This window comes from Ahaetulla prasina, chromosome 2, assembly GCF_028640845.1.
Source record: "Ahaetulla prasina isolate Xishuangbanna chromosome 2, ASM2864084v1, whole genome shotgun sequence".
Lineage (NCBI taxonomy): Eukaryota > Metazoa > Chordata > Lepidosauria > Squamata > Colubridae > Ahaetulla > Ahaetulla prasina.
Window position 1 is genome coordinate 64,601,281 of NC_080540.1, and position 18,052 is coordinate 64,619,332.

General features: G+C 38.0%; 1 protein-coding gene across 1 annotated transcript in view; it reads right to left on the minus strand.

The window, feature by feature from the left end:
- Positions 1-18,052, minus strand: part of CACNA2D3 (calcium voltage-gated channel auxiliary subunit alpha2delta 3) — a 688,395-nt gene that overhangs the window by 312,982 nt on the left and 357,361 nt on the right. Inside the window, exon 9 of the mRNA XM_058170578.1 lies at positions 4,479-4,553. Coding sequence (XP_058026561.1) covers positions 4,479-4,553 — 75 coding nt within the window. The remainder of the gene's footprint in view (positions 1-4,478; positions 4,554-18,052) is intronic.

Sequence of the window (18,052 nt, forward strand, 5' to 3'; positions counted from 1 at the left end):
TTTTAATAACAGGCTTCTTACAGCCTGAGCCACACCGCGGCTTGAAGTAGTAGCTTTAAGGTGTAATGATGGTGCTCCTGTCTAATTATAACTTTGTAAAAGCTAGCCACTCTCTACTAGAAGCTTTGGGTGCATTTTTGAGTGCACTGAATCTAATTTTCAAATACATTTTATTTTAGCAGATGTACACAAGGATGTGAACAGCAGGAATAAGTGGACATCCAATGAGACAATAAAAATAGAAGCCTCGTTTTAACTTTGGCTATTAAAAGCCAACTCAAATAAAACTGTCTTGGAGACTTAATTTGATACTAGATCTGTCAAACAACTCTCAATGAACAACTTTGCAATGCATACAATCCACAGTATATAACACATATCTGTTTTTAAACAATGAAAGTAGTTGCATTTTTTTTCCCACAAAGCTGTTTTGGAAACTGTTCCCAATTGTCTCAACATGTGAATGCATGTGTGGTTGTCTTACTTTCCTGCATGTTTTGAAGCACCTATTTCAGTGATTTTAACAGCTCAATTAGATGCTTTTCCTATGGAACATATTCTGAAGCCTGCAATACAGGTCTCTGATTACCTTTAGATTGCAGTGTCTGCTATAGCAAAGGAAAAAAAACACTTCATGAATGTTTCTTCACTACATTTCTACTCAACTCCAGAGTGTGAGAACCAATTTTCCCTGAGCTGATATATTTTCATGACAAATCTACTTATTTACATATACATTTATTGAACAGAATTTGCAAACTCACAAATTATAAACACTCTAAACAAGTTGTATCAATTCAATAATGGAAGCTTTCTTAAAAATCACAATGCCAGAAAGTTGATATCAAATTAAAACACGAAATGCCTTACAATTACAGTGAAACACATGCAAGTTTTGTAGATGTTCATCAGAAACATCAGAGGAAGGGGGAGGTGTTTCCCCATCTTAACACCTTCTTAACCACTAGACCAAACTGGCTCTCATGTTTTCTTATGGTGAGGGGTCCTTGGTGCTCTCTGAGCTTGGTTGTTTTCTTGCAGATGTTTCATTACCCAAACTACGTAATATCAGTGTACTGATACCGTGTTTCCCCCAAAATAAGACCCAGTCTTATATTTTTTGAACCCCGAAATAAGCATTTGGGAGTTCAAATGCTTATTTTGGGGAGATCTTATTTTGGGGCGTGTGGAGGAAACCAGTGGGAATGGCGGGGACCAGCTGTGCATGCGTTTAAATATTTTCAGGGAGTGCTTATTTTTGGGGCAGGGGCTTATTTTAGTGCATGCGCTCAAAAGCCCGATTGGGATTATTATCAGGGGATGTCTTATTTTAGGGGAAACAGGGTATTACATGATTTGGGTAATGAAATGCCTGCAAGAAAACAGCCAGCTCAGAGAGTATCAAGAACCACTCATTTCAACCCTGAGCTACAAATATTCTCCTTTATTTTCTTGTAGTATCAGAAAAGAAGTACATCAATTATCTATCTGCACTACCCATTCTTCAAATCTACTGATTACATTATTTTATAAATTTTAAATTTGTTTTATTTGGCATTTATTAGTATGTAGTATCTATTTTTAATCTATTCAGGACAAAAAGAAGACTAGCATATAACTTAACATTCAATCTGATTAATATTAAAAATGGCTTCTCCCTCCCATATATACAATTGGAAAATTAATTACATCACTTAAATCTTTCAATGAGATCTTGCCACAATTAGCTCTAAGCTGTATCACAGGCCAAAGATGGAACAAACTAACAATGACTTGTTTGCCCTCAATGTTTACACGCAGAAGACCATAGGTTCAGCTGCTTCTGCAGTAAGAAAATCATGGAGAGATAAATAAGAAAAGCCTCTATTTAAGAATTTGGTAAACCACAGTCAGAATAGACAACATTGGGCCAGAGAAGCCATCTGTCTTTGGATAAAACTATTTACCTGCTTCATAGAGAATCAGTACAGGTTCCCCAGACTATTTAATTCACCTAAAGTGGCTGGTTGACATTCTTAAACACTAGAAATAGGTGTAAGATGACAACTTTCTGTAAAAAAAAAAGTTATTTCAGTTGGGGATCAGTTTATAGCCCAGACCTGCCACAGGGGTGGTCATTTCAAAAAGAAATATATAGTCGAAAGCTCTTAACTTGGACAATTTCAACCACTGCATCTAAATCTCCACAATGGCTCCAAAAGATCATCTAAAGAAAAGAAATTAATGACTCTTGTGGATTATAGAAAAGTAATGGATTAAACAGAGTTCACTATTTCAATCACCAAGGAAAAAATTGGCAGCCCACTTCTGTCTAACCCTTTGCAGTACAGCATTCTTGAAAAAAAAATTCTCAAGCATGAATACCTACTTATACTATCAAGATCTTGCTCATTTGTAAGAAATCCTATATTTAGATATCCTAAATCTTTAGACCTTTTTATACACAATGTATAAAGAAAGGAATTTGTTTGTTTGAACATTTGTATAAATCTCAACATGTTCATTCCACCCCACTTTAGTACAGTTACTTAGCTCAGTAAAGGCCTTAAACCCACTCCTTACTCTTATTAGCTGCAGCTGCAAAGGCATTGGCTGAAATGTTCTGTTTCTGCCAAATATTCCAGACCAGTTCATGTGTATCTGATTGCTTGCACCACCCTTTACTTTGCTTACATTCTGATACTGAAAGCAATTATCTCCTGGCAGACAGCAATGAGCATAGGGCAAAGCTTCTTCTGGAATTATACAGCAAATTGATTAACAAGAACATTTGCAAATTTAATAAAAAAATATTAGAATAAAATAACTCAAAGGTAAGAATGGTGTGAATCAACTGACATCCACAAACTATATTATAGCTTCCTTCTTGAAATTACATTTTAAGCAGCATTCTTCTATCACAGATCCTTTTTATGTGCTTCTATGCTTCCAAGAGACAGACATTTTAGTCTATTCAACTGACCTATGAATTCCATGACACTGTCATCAGAATGTTCAGACTTATGGAAATAGGCAAGCAACCAATCCATTAAAAACTCAGAGCAAAACTTTGATACTCAATTATTCAGCTATTTTGCAACATTTCAAGGATAGCTGAAAACACTGGTTTATATCTATGAATCAGCATTCTCCCTAAATCCACAAAATGCTAGATTTTTAAAAGCTGTAGCAATTCTAGCAGGTGCGTAAAAAGCAATTCAAGGTAAGGATAGCCTGAACATTTTCAACCCTGGGGGAGGAGTGGGGGAATCAGGGATAATGAGCCACGATGGCGCAGTGTTTAGAGTGTAGTACTGCAGGCTACTTCTGCTGATCACCAGCTGCAAGCAGTTTGGCAGATTGAATCTCACCAGGATCAAGGTTGACTCAGCCTTCCATCCTTCCAAGGTCGGTAAAATGAGGACCCAAAATTGTTGGGGCCAATATGCTGATTCTGTAAACCACTTAGAGAGGGCTTTAAAGCACAGTGAAGTGGTACATAAGTGTTAAGTGCTATTGTTAGTGCTATAATCAGGAACTATTCTTTGAGGAACCTACCTGCTTCTGAGTTCTGTTTGCTATGGGTGTATTAGTTGGAAACCTGACACCAATACTTTTACTTTATGTTTAGCCAAAAAAATCCACTACCCATTCTTGTAAGAATTCAAAGCTCGTTGAAAAGATAATTGTATTCCGCTTACTTACCATCGAGCTAGTTCATAAATAAGCTGAGCTACTTATGCCCAAACTGGTAAATAGTATCATTATTTCCCAAAATAAAGGCAATAATGGCAAACTTAAGATTTGTTAGATAGATTATGTGAAGAGAAAAATGATTGTTTTACCCAAAGATTCACATTAGAGCAAATTTCTAGCCTACAGACTGAGTTTTCTCAAGTTGACTAATTAAGGCAGTTCATTACCAAGAAGAGATAATTTCCAAGTCTCCCATGAAAAATCAGGTTGGAAGCATTGCCCCACATCTTATTTTAGAATAAAGGCAAATCATTAACAAAACCATTTTCGAACATTTATACTGGTTTGTTAGGAGTTAAAGAAAATGACATATTTCCCAAAATAAAATCGAAAAATATCAGAAATTCAGGATCAAAGAGAATCACTGGGAGATGAATGGTGGCTGGTTATTTTATTTTATTTTTTACCATTTTGATGCTTACTGGGATGGTTTTCACAGGGAGGTTGGGAACATTTGTACAGTTTGGATTTTAATCAGGATCTGGAGAAGAATTTTAGGGTTTCTCAAATTTGCCTTTCCTTTAAGACAATAATTACCAGAATGAGCATTAGAAAGCTTTTAAATCTTGTTTCCAGATCTGAGTCAAACAAACCAGTGACCACTCACCAGACAACAATTTTTTGAGTGAGTGGATGGAACAATTCAGTTAAAATTATATGCTTTAATTATTTCAAATGAAATCCAGCAATATGCCTCATATGCAAAATATTTTCTACTTTAAATAATTATCATTTTCTCTTACCTCTTTGTTAGCTCTATCCGCTTGTACTAAAGTTCCATTCAAGCACGGTTCTACGTAGTGGAGTTCTTCATTATACTGCAGATAACAGAACAGACATTTAACATAAACATCTGAAAATATAATTTAAGATAATGAGAGGAAACATGAAAAAAAAAAAACCTAAGAAACTATTATTGTATTCATTGCTTTTATTCACATATTTTAAATCAGGGCTGTCAAACTCACGGCCTGCGGGCCAGATGCGTCATGTGCTGGTCATGCGCACATCAGATTTAAAGGTAAAGGTTCCACTCACACATATGTGCTAGTCATTCCCAACTCTAGGGTGTGGTGCTCATCTCCATTTGAAAGCTGAAGAGCCAGCGCTGTCCAAAGACATCTCTGTGGTCATGTGGCCGGCATGACTAAACTCCAAAGGTGCACAGAACGCTGTTACCTTCCCACCAAAGGTGGTCCCTATTTTTCTACTTGCATTTTTTTTAACGTGCTTTTGAACTGCTAGATTGGAAGAAGCTGGGACAAGTAACTGGAGCTCACCCCATTACGCAGCACTAGGAATTCGAACTGCTGAGCTGCCAACCTTTTGATCGACAAGCTCAGCGTGTTAGCCACTGAGCCACCACATCCCTCTACATCAGGTTTAGTGAAGGGGAAAAAAGCCACAATACGTCACCTGACACCGCCATGATAATGCGAGTTTGATACCCCTGCTTTATCTGTACTACAGATAGCCCTCCACTTTGTGGTATCCCAATCACTGTGATACCACAAACCATGTACAAAATAGGAGCCTGGAGATGACTTTTCCTTTTGTACCAAAAGCAGATCTTAGTGGAAAAACATGACTGAATTTAATTAGATACTTTGGATATTGACTGACAACAACTTTACATGCTGAAAGGATCTACAACCCAATTTAACTTCTTTTTTTAGTTTGAGCTCTCTTAAAAAGTATTTTTTAACTTGCATTAGATTACATAATAGTTCCATCCCAGATGGAACAAAATTACAGGGCTTTTTGAGTCTCCTTTCCTCTTTGTGCTCCCTGAAAATCTGCTCTTCAGGATATGGTCATGGACTTGATGAGTCTACTAGGGATTTCTCAATATAGAATAGAATAACCAAATAACAGTTCACCTGGATCTCTTATAATATGTATGACCAGCTAAATTTTCCTAAAACTATTTTTGGGCTGCCTTAGCTCTTGGTGACTACATGAGTCCATAGAGTTTTTTTGGCAACACTGAAAGGGAGTGACTGGCTCAAAGGCAGGATTAAAATGTACAACCTCCTCCTTTCTAGGTAAGATCTTTTAACCATTAAACCAAATTAACTCTCTACATCAAACATTACTGAATACTAATCATTATTTTTATATAAGTCCATTTACTTCAATAAAATTTATTTCGAAAGAAGACTTAGTTTCAAAATGATCTCTTATGGAAGTCAGTGTATGAACACATTTTAGTTCTGACAGACCCTGTGCTATTCAGCTCCCATAATATAATATAATTCTTCTCTGTGCATTCTCTATAAAGATGACTTTTGTTCTCAGAAGACTGACAAATGCTCATCATTCCAGAAATAACTCTGGAAAACAATGTTCTATATTTATACTGTTTAAAATATTTTATAGCTGCAATTAAGAGATCACAGCCACGATTCCCAGCAGAGCACGCTCAAGTGAATGTTGAGAGGCACAATATTCTCAAAATACTCTTTTCAGTCAAGTCTGACGGTATTTGAGACGAAATGATACATTTGTTCTTCTTGCACCAATTCAAATTGATTTTTGTTTTAAGATTGTTTATAGAGCAGTCTGTGAACTCAGATGAGCCAGTTGTATGTCATTCAAATTGAAAAATCCAAGTCTGAATACAGCTTAAGCCACTTTAATATCTTATCCGTAAAGAAAATGAAAATTTCACTTTGAACACTGTGACATTTTTCATTGTGCTTTTATACCATTCATTCTTTACTTTTTTTTAAGCTAAAATTATTTAAAACTAAATTTTCTTCTTGTGAATTGGCATTGTCTTTCCTTCCTTCCTTCCTTCCTTCCTTCCTTCCTTCCTTCCTTCCTTCCTTCCTTCCTTCCTTCCTTCCTTCCTTCCTTCCTTCCTATCGTCATTTCAAGGAAGTTTTTTTCTAATGCACCATGTAGCTGTTCCATGTTTAACTCGTAATATGTCCCCTTCCCTGTGGTATTCAAAGTCAGAAGCAATTTCAAAGCTGAAAGGAGAGAGTTCCAGTGTCAGTTTTCTCCTTGTCTTGTGTCTCTTTGTCACAACTATGTTGCACAACTATGTTGCATGTCCTTCAAGCTATCCGTTTCACTACAGTATTGTTTTACCCTGCCTAGTGGCTAGTTTACATGTTTCAGGAAGGACCTTTCTTTTCTCAATACTTTTTAGAGGTACCAAGAATTGAATTAGAAACCTTCTCTCTGGCAGGTTGAACTATTAATGAATTATAACCATTCTCTAGTCATTCATTCCTGAAATAAGATGAATTCATACCCCCTTCTTTTAGCTTGGTTATCTAGAAACTTAAATGAAACCTACGAATCATTCTCAGCTGAGCTAAGACTATGCCTCTCAAGAGTTCTTCCATATTATTTTATTTTACTTCATTTTATTTGTTCGCTTGTTTATTCAATGTCTTATGGCTGTCTACCTTGAGCAAGTGACTCTGGGCAGAAAACAATCATTTACTGCACACAAATTCAATAATAATCAATAGGCTTTCTTCTTCTGCATTTATTTTTCTTCGGAAATGTTTTCTATGAAAAACTTAAATTAAATTTAGAATTCTGAGATCGTTGTTCATTTAAGAGATAGCCTACTTTTCTATAAAAACGTTTTCCCCAGGCAGAATTAGCACTCTGTTTTATGATAAGATTGTTAATTTAATGCTTCACTTAGAATTTCACTTCAAAGCAAACATTTCTTTTTCATCACTGCAGACATTTCAGTTCATGCACTGCCGATCTGATCTTATATTTAACTTAAACTACAGAAAAGCAAATACATACTTTAACAGTTCCTTTGGTAATGCAATCATCTACAAGAGTCCATCAATGTTATATAGCTTTTGCAATAAATAATCCCTGAAAGACACACCTCTTTTTTGTTGTATTATCTTGTTATGGTTATTTTATGCACTGGACCTTTTGGTAACTTTATTAATGGATTTTCTTAGGAAAAAAATTATTGGCAGATGAAATGAAATCAATTCAGTACACACATAAGACAACAGAACTCTTTAACTATAGGACTGGAATAGTGTTCAATACCACCTCCATATTCAATTAAATTTGCAATGACAATCATGTTCATCTCTCTTTATAGTTAATGAGAATTAGTGAGACCCAGAAAACATTTGACCTGTTGGGTCATTGTTTCAAATATATTTCCTTGTCTAAACAGAGAAAGAGAATGACCACATTTAGGTAAAACTTCGGTGGGAGCAGGAGAAACTTCTGACTTACCAGCAGTTTCCCCATTGAATTTCCTTGTGGGAAACTGGCAAGAAGCATCACAAATCTTCCTTCCTTCCTTCCTTCCTTCCTTCCTTCCTTCCTTCCTTCCTTCCTTCCTTCATTCATTCATTCATTCATTCATTCATTCATTCATTCATTCCTATTTCCTTGTGAAATGGTACAGGTATTTTGCTATTTTCATTTTGGACTAGTAGCATGGAGGTACTGAGCAGATAAATCATGTTTCTACCACTACTTCTACCTCTATTTAAAAATAAACTTCCAAATTAATCCCTCCCTCCCTTCCTTCCTTCCTCCCCCTCTCCCTCCCTCCTTCGTGGGGAAGGAAGTGAAGGTTATGCAGGGGTACAGGTCAGAAATGGAGGTACATGAGAGGTGCTGCATAAGTTGGGAAGAATATGTTGGTGTGCACCAGAGATGTCATATGGGTCAAAGAGGCCATGTGGGTGGGCAGCACAGGTTGGGAAGGAGGCCTGGGGCTGCATGAGAAGTGCATGCAGAGATGCAGTGTGAGTCAAGAAGAGTACATGGGGGGCGGGGAGTGGAGTGGGCTAGGAGAGTGGCTTGGTCACAAAACGTCAGGGATGGTCATGGCTGGTGGTGTGAGTCAGGAAAGATGCGTGTGGAAAATGAAAGAGATGCCACAGGGAAGGCCTGCAGGAATAGCACAGGTCAGGCAAGATGTGTAGGGATGCACAAGAGATATTGCATGGGTCAGAGAAGACACGTGGGTGTGGGTTGGAGAAGACATGCAGTGAAGTGACACAGGCTGAAGGAGAATGTGGGGAGTGCCATGGGTCAGGAAAAGCATGCAGGAATTTCTTCCTACCTTCCTTTTTCCCTTCCCTTCCCTTTTCATCAGACAAGTAAATGACTGCTGCTAAATAGGGGAGGAAATAAGAGATTGCAAGATAGGCTGGGAAATTATCACAGAATGTTGAAAAATGAAGATCATGTGACCACAGCAAAAGCACAGTAGCAGCCAGTAACACTGAAACAAGAACAACTTTCCCAAATTTTATTTCCTCAGGAATCATGAGCCCCAGATTTTGGACACTTTCCAGTTAGTCCACGGGTTTCAAACTTGCAGTGTCACATTGTTGTCAAGTGACGCTTTGTGACGTTTTCCAATTTGTGGAGCTGGGGTAGGCGTGGCCTGCCCTTGACACATCTGGCCTGCAGGCTGCCAGTTTGACACCCTTGAGTTAAACCATTTAAGGTACTTTGGTTCAAAAAGTGTAGCCATATGATGCACTGTTTCATCCATTTATCCAACATGACAATGAGAATTTTAGCAGTACAGTATATAGATTATAGAAATCTGTATCTGTTTCAGCTCTCAAAAATGGGACCTAAAATTGTCCACCAGGAGACTGATAAAAAAATGTATATACAGGTAATCCTTGTTGAAAGACCATTCATCCCACAACCATTCAGTGTTACAATGGTGCTGAACAGTGGGTGTTTGCAATGGGTACAATGCAGTCACTGCAGTGGGGCCATAGTCATATAATCACAATTTGGACACTCGGCAGCTGGCTTGTAATTTCATTATCCTTGGAAATGATCCAAGATGGCACCGCCAAAGGCTGCCTCGGTGAAATGCTCTCTAATGGTTTCTTTATTTCTAATTATTCTCTGCGGCTCACTACGGATTTCTTACTCATGAGACCATCTGCTAAAAATTAAGCAATGTTTCTTTAAGGATCAGCTCTCTAGGATCTCAACCCCCCGCTCCATCTTTACAAAGTAGATGAGATTTTAACACAAGAAGAAGCAATTTCTCCGGAGCCATGGATTACCAAAAAAAGGAAACAGAAGAAGCGAAAAAAACAGATTAAGGAATAGAAGAAATAAAACTCCTCTGCCTTCAATTTTCCTAACAAATGTACGTTCACTTGTTAATAAAATGGGTGAAATACTCCTCTTAAACAGATATAATTCTGATTTTCACAATTTAGCAGTCCTATGCTTCTCTGAAACCTGGTTAAATGAATCAATTGAAGATAGCAGCCTGCATATCCCAGGGTTTCAGATTGAACGATCAGACAGAATTACAGAAACATATGGTACAAAGAAGGGAGGAGGCTTATGCTTATATATTAACCATAGCTGGTGTCAGGATTTAACTGTAATTTACAAATTCTGTGATGAAAACTTAGACACATTAATTATCAACTGCAAATCATACTATTCGACTCGTACACAAAGTCAAAATGGAGCTTCAGAGTTTAAACTGACCAGAACGAACAAAGTTGCTTCCTGCAAAGGCTCATGTCTCTTTGCTCCTCTTTATGTCTTATAGGAGGGGCCAATCATCTCCAAGCCTTATTCCCGAGTTGCCCCTTTTGTCTTAACTGTTCTTGCCTTCTGGCAGCTCTGCGCATGTGCTGTCAGTGGACCACAACAATTATAAAAAGATCCCATGTCTCCCTTTTCATGATTATCAGATGTAAAGCAAGTCACTGTTCTGTAGTTAAGGTCTTCCACCAGTGGATATATATGCTCAAACTGTCTTTGATCACTGTTATAAAGAAGATCTGTTTTTTGCTTTTGGCTCACCTGGACACAACAGACTCACAATAATCTGCCAGTTTTGAACTAATAAAATAATATTTTGTATCTACAGTTTCCTTGGTGAATTACATTTGCAAAGATATTTCTTTATTTATCTGTTAAGCTTTAGGCAATGACATATTTATTCTTCCAACTCTGAAATATTTTGATATATATAAATTGCATGTTGTATATTAAACCTTTTAATTATTGTTTTGGTGGACACTATAATTGTGCAGTGTTACAAGCTACCCTGAGTTCAAGGATGTCCTTGTGTGTGTATAAGGAACCCCAGAACAACTTCAATGAAAAAAGAACAACTTAATAAGAAAAAGAACATAGAGATACTCACAGCAATTATATTAAAAAAGTCATCATCTCCAAGGGTATCCAAAATGGAAGATACTGTTTGTTTTGCAATAGTCAAACGAAGTCCTTTCATACTGCCGCTAACATCGACTAAAATAACAACATCTTTAGGAGAAGTGGCTGCCTGAATATACCTGGATGACAGGAGAAGAGCAATAGGGAAGAAAGTAAATTGAATTTATTGGAATCCACATTCAGGGCCACTGCTAACCAATACAGGACATTAGGAAATTAGGAAAAGGCATCCCTGCAATGGAAGAAGGGATAAGTCTATGTGAGCAACCTTTCTCCAATTACAAGTCAGCTATGTCTGCTTGTCAAAATTTCACCTACCAGCAGATTACTCACTTTTTGTTCTTTTGCCCAGAAACACAAGTGGCACTGACTCCCTGCCTTTTGCTAGTTGTGCCATCCCAGTGCAGGGCACAGCTTGAACAGCTATACACTGTGGCCCTTTCAGAATTTTCTGAAATTCATAATCATGACCTACCATTTTCGATTTCTGCAGTCAAATGCAATGACTCCATTTTCATCTGGCTCCCATTTAATTCCTGGAATGGAAAACAGTATTATACCATTAGAACTCTCAATGTATGTTTTCTTCCTTGAAATTGCTTTTTTTTTTAAAAAAAAATTATTGACCAGATTGGCAAGCCTAATCGAAAGTAAACCCAGTTGTCTTCAAAGATATTTAATCTTAATCACCAGGGCTGTCTTTCCATCCTTCTCCGACAGCTCCAATACTGATGTTTCTAAGATTGCTTAAATCCTGCTAGGGCAAGAATCAAAGAGAAGAGGAATTTCTTTCCTTTCATCAACCCACCCATTTGTTGACAAATAGATATGTATCAGTTTCAGAACTAACACTAGATACAGATTAACTGGGGGTAAATCAAAAGCATTATACCATCTTAAAACTATGTTATACTAATAAAATATTTTCTATAGCATGATGGAAAAGCCAGTACAATCAAATCAAATCTGTACCTATATTATCACGTCTGCTGGCAATAACCAATTTTGATTTTGGTTGAATTGTTTTAAAATAAGAACAAATGCACAATAGTCCTTAATAATTAATGCTATTATAGCTTTACTGTCCATTAAGGGAGCTAGAAAATAACGCAATACAAGAAATCAGTTGATTTCTTATCAGCTGTTAAAGTTACTCTACCATTGTGAAACGTATGTCTTCCGCTAGATCAATATTGTTTAAAAGTGTAAGAAACATTATTTGTTGAAAAATTATTTTTTTAAAAAAGGTCTAAAGTATTATTTAAATAAAAAAGGTCTAAAGTATTATTTAAAGACTACTTTATTCACATTTGCACTAACAAGGGAGATCAGAGCAGCAAAAAGAAGCTACTCTGAAAGCTAAAGAATCAGTTTTCAGCAAATGAACCAGCAAGGTAATCAACAACTGGCAGATGACCTGAATGAGTTTTACTGCAGGTTTGAAAGGAAACTACAGCCACCTATCTCCACAACCCCCATCTCAGACACACCAACAACAGCCAAGCCTCCTACAACTGACCCCATTTCATTGGGTTCACAACCCCTAGTGATCACAGAAAAGGAAGTGCAGGACCTATTTCACAGACAAAAGCCAGGAAAAGCTCCAGGCCCAGACAAGATAACTCCTTCTTGCTTAAAAGTCTGTGCTGACCAATTGGCCCCCATCTTCACCCATATTTTCAATAAATCACTAGAGATGTGTTATGTTCCTTCTTGCTTCAAACGCTCTACCATCATCCCAGTGCCGAAGAAGCCCACCATCAAGGAACTGAATGACTACAGACCAGTTGCTTTAACATCTGTAGTCATGAAAACCTTTGAAAGGCTAGTGCTTTCCTACCTGAAAACCATCACGGATCCGCTGTTAGACCCCTTGCAATTTACATACCGAGCAAATAGATCAACAGATGATGCTGTTAATATGGCTCTGCACTACATCCTACAACATCTTGAGTCTCCGAAGACCTATGCAAGGGTCCTTTTGTAGACTTTAGTTCAGCATTCAATACCATCATTCCAGACATTCTTCTAACTAAGCTAAACCAGCTACAGGTACCGGAACAGACTTGTAAGTGGATCACAAGCTTCCTAACAAACAGGAAGCAGCAGGTGAAGCACATCAAATACCTGTACAATTAGCACAGGGGCCCCCCAAGGCTGCGTGCTCTCCCCACTTCTCTTCTCTCTATATACCAATGACTGCATCTCCAACGATCTATCTGTTAAGCTACTGAAGTTTGCAGATGACACAACAGTGATTGGTCTCATTCGAGACAATGATGAATCCGCATATAGACGAGAGGTCGAACGACTAGCCTTGTGGTGCAACCAAAACAATCTGGAACTGAACACACTCAAAACCGTAGAAATGGTGGTAGACTTTAGGAGAAACCCTTCCATACTTCCACCTCTCACAATACTTGACAACACAGTATCAACAGTAGAAACCTTCAAATTTCTAGGTTCTATCATATCGCAAGATCTCAAATGGACAGCTAATATCAAAAACATCATTAAAAAAGGACAACAAAGAATGTTCTTTCTGCGCCAACTCAGTAAGCTCAAACTGCCCAAGGAGCTTCTGATCCAATTCTACAGAGGAATTATTGAGTCTGTCATTTGCACCTCTATAACTGTCTGGTTTGGTTCTGCAACCCAACAAGAAAAACACAGACTTCAGAGGATATTTAGAACTGCAGAAAAAACAATTGCTATCCATTGAGGACCTGTATACTGCACGAATCAAGAAGAGGGCCGTGGGACTTCCGGGTGGCTCCACCTCTTCGCTGAGCCCTAATTAAAGGGGCTCCGCACTGAACATCGTAAAGCCAGGAAAAGCTCCAGGCCCAGACAAGATAACTCCTTCTTGCTTCAAACGCTCTACCATCATCCCAGTGCCGAAGAAGCCCACCATCAAGGAACTGAATGACTACAGACCAGTTGCTTTAACATCTGTAGTCATGAAAACCTTTGAAAGGCTAGTGCTTTCCTACCTGAAAACCATCACGGCTCCGCTGTTAGACCCTTGCAATTTACATACCGAGCAAATAGATCAACAGATGATGCTGTTAATATGGCTCTGCACTACATCCTACAACATCTTGAGTCTCCAAAGACCTATGCAAGGGTCCTCTTTGTAGACTTTAGTTCAGCATTCAATACCATCATTCCAGACACTCTTCTAACTAAGCTAAACCAGCTACAGGTACCGGAACAGACTTGTAAGTGGATCACAAGCTTCCTAACAAACAGGAAGCAGCAGGTGAAGCACATCAAATACCTGTATAATTAGCACAGGGGCCCCCCAAGGCTGTGTGCTCTCCCCACTTCTCTTCTCTCTATACCAATGACTGCATCTCCAATGATCCATCTGTTAAACTACTGAAGTTTGCAGATGACACAACAGTGATTGGTCTCATTTGAGACAATGATGAATCCGCATATAGATGAGAGTTGAACGACTAGCCTTGTGGTGCAACCAAAACAATCTGGAACTGAACACACTCAAAACCGTAGAAATGGTGGTAGACTTTAGTTCAGCATTCAATACCATCATTCCAGACATTCTTCTAACTAAGCTAAACCAGCTACAGGTACCGGAACAGACTTGTAAGTGGATCACAAGCTTCCTAACAAACAGGAAGCAGCAGGTGAAGCACATCAAATACCTGTACAATTAGCACAGGGGCCCCCCAAGGCTGTGTGCTCTCCCCACTTCTCTTCTCTCTATATACCAATGACTGCATCTCCAACGATCTATCTGTTAAGCTACTGAAGTTTGCAGATGACACAACAGTGATTGGTCTCATTCGAGACAATGATGAATCCGCATATAGACGAGAGGTCAAACGACTAGCCTTATGGTGCAACCAAAACAATCTGGAACTGAACACACTCAAAACCGTAGAAATGGTGGTAGACTTTAGTTCAGCATTCAATACCATCATTCCAGACATTCTTCTAACTAAGCTAAACCAGCTACAGGTACCGGAACAGACTTGTAAGTGGATCACAAGCTTCCTAACAAACAGGAAGCAGCAGGTGAAGCACATCAAATACCTGTACAATTAGCACAGGGGCCCCCCAAGGCTGTGTGCTCTCCCCACTTCTCTTCTCTCTGTATACCAATGACTGAATCTCCAATGATCCATCTGTTAAGCTACTGAAGTTTGCAGATGACACAACAGTGATTGGTCTCACTCGAGACAATGATGAATCCGCATATAGACGAGAGGTCAAGCGACTAGCCTTGTGGTGCGACTGTAACAATCTGGAACTGAACACACTCAAAACCGTAGAAATGGTGGTAGACTTTAGGAGAAACCCTTCCATACTTCCACCTCTCACAATACTTAACAACACAGTATCAACAGTAGAGACCTTGAAATTTCTAGGTTCTATCATATCGCAAGATCTAAAATGGACAGCTAACATCAAAACATCATTAAAAAGGACAACAAAGAATGTTCTTTCTGCCAACTCAGTAAGCTCCTGCAAAAGCAGGAAAAGAAGAAAGTGTCCATCTCTGCTAATTGTCTTATCTTTATGGATCTCTTTAAGCAGGCGGAATGAGTGCCAGCGGACAATTATTGGATTGCAAGTATTTTTGATTTCCTGACTTCTACCTTCTAAAAAAGAGAAAAAAATTTTTCCTTTGTTTTAATTGACTCTTAAAGATGGCGCCTGAACGGGAGTGAAAGTGGATGGAATTTTAAACAGTCTGTGCAACTAAGAAGATAAGAAATGTAATGTGTGGATTTTAATGAACTGAGCTCTCCTATACTTAAAGGGGAAAAGAAAAGTTTCTAGACTTATATTTTGTGAATTTTAAAACTGAAATGGCTACTAAACCACCTAAGACTGGGGCAGAAGGGTTCTGAACCAGCTTTAGAAGATCTGATTAAAGAGCAAGGAAAGTGTCTGAAGAAAGGTTTAAGGAGATTATGGATAATAATGAGAAAATAAGAGAAGAAATAAAGAGAATAATAAAATATAAGAGAAGATATCTTGATGGCTTTTCAAGGTTTGGCAAAAAGACTGGAGGTGGTGGAGGAGGAGGTGCAAGAAATTGTTCAGTCAAATCAACAAATAGAAAATAGAATGGGGGGAATGCAAATCAAATTGGATAAAAATGAAGATCAAGTGGTGGTGATGCAGTATAGAATGATGGAAGGAGCTCTGAGAATTAGAGGTTTGAATGAGGAAAGGGGAAGATTTAAAAAAAATTTTATCAGAAGCTCTGGCTGAATTTATTGAACTTGATCCACAAGAGGTTGCTTATCAAATTGACAAAATTTATAGAGTTAATTCTTGGATTGCTAGGCAAAAGAAACTTCCTAGAGACATTGTGGTTTATTTTTTGAAAAGAACAGTGAGGAATCAAATTTTGCAAGTTGCTTTTCAGAAAAACTTGAAAATAGGGGAACAGGAGTTGAAGGTTTTGAAAGAGATTCCTCCCAAGATGTTAAGGGATAGAAAGGACTTTACATTTTTTACACAAGAACTTAAGAAATACCAGATTCAATTTAGATGGGAGGTTCCAGTTGGCTTGACAGTGTATTATCAAGGAAGGAGATATCGTATTGACACAGTGCTTAAGGCCAAAGATTTTCTTTCTACAGTGCTGAAATTTGAAATAGAAATAATAGAAAAAAGAATTCAAGAGACTCAAATGGGTGTGGAAGCTGAGGTGATTCCAGTGATGTTACCATCAGAGGAACAACCACAAGAACAAAGACTGACGAGGGGAGCCCTTAAGCGTAAAGAAAAGGAGCAACAAACTCAAAGTAAAGTTCAGGATTCTGCTACAGAAGCGGTGGAGGAGCACGTCAAGATACGGGAGGACGATCTTCAGTTGATTGCTCAAAGGCTTCAGCAGCCCAGTAATGGCAAATAAACCACCTAAGACTGGGGCAGAAGGGTTCTGAACCAGCTTTAGAAGATCTGATTAAAGAGCAAGGAAAGTGTCTGAAGAAAGGTTTAAGGAGATTATGGATAATAATGAGAAAATAAGAGAAGAAATAAAGAGAATAATAAAAAATAAGAGAAGATATCTTGATGGCTTTTCAAGGTTTGGCAAAAGACTGGAGGTGGTGGAGGAGGAGGTGCAAGAAATTGTTCAGTCAAATCAACAAATAGAAAATAGAATGGGGGGAATGCAAATCAAATTGGATAAAAATGAAGATCAAGTGGTGGTGATGCAGTATAGAATGATGGAAGGAGCTCTGAGAATTAGAGGTTTGAATGAGGAGAAAGAGGAAGATTTAAAAAATTTTTTATCAGAAGCTCTGGCTGAATTTATTGAACTTGATCCACAAGAGGTTGCTTATCAAATTGACAAAATTTATAGAGTTAATTCTTGGATTGCTAGGCAAAAGAAACTTCCTAGAGATATTGTGGTTTATTTTTTGAAAAGAACAGTGAGGAATCAAATTTTGCAAGTTGCTTTTCAGAAAAACTTGAAAATAGGGGAACAGGAGTTGAAGGTTTTGAAAGAGATTCCTCCCAAGATGTTAAGGGATAGAAAGGACTTTAAATTTTTACACAAGAACTTAAGAAATACCAGATTCAATTTAGATGGGAGGTTCCAGTTGGCTTGACAGTGTATTATCAAGGAAGGAGATATCGTATTGACACAGTGCTTAAGGCCAAAGATTTTCTTTCTACAGTGCTGAAATTTGAAATAGAAATAATAGAAAAAGAATTCAAGAGACTCAAATGGGTGTGGAAGCTGAGGTGATTCCAGTGATGTTACCATCAGAGGAACAACCACAAGAACAAAGACTGACGAGGAGCCCTTAAGCGTAAAGAAAAGGAGCAACAAACTCAAAGTAAAGTTCAGGATTCTGCTACAGAAGCGGTGGGAGGAGCACGTCAAGATACGGGAGGATGATCTTCAGTTGATTGCTCAAAAGGCTTCAGCAGCCCAGTAATGGCAAATAAAATCTTGACTTGGAATGTCAATGGTTTGAACTCAGCTCAGAAGAGAAGAAAATATTTCATTATTTGAAACAATTTAAAAATGATGTTATTTGCTTACAAGAAAGCATATTAAATTATCAGATCAAAAGTACCTAATAAACTCAAAGTTAGGTAAACATTTTGTTGCTTCAGCTTTGGAGAAAAACATGGC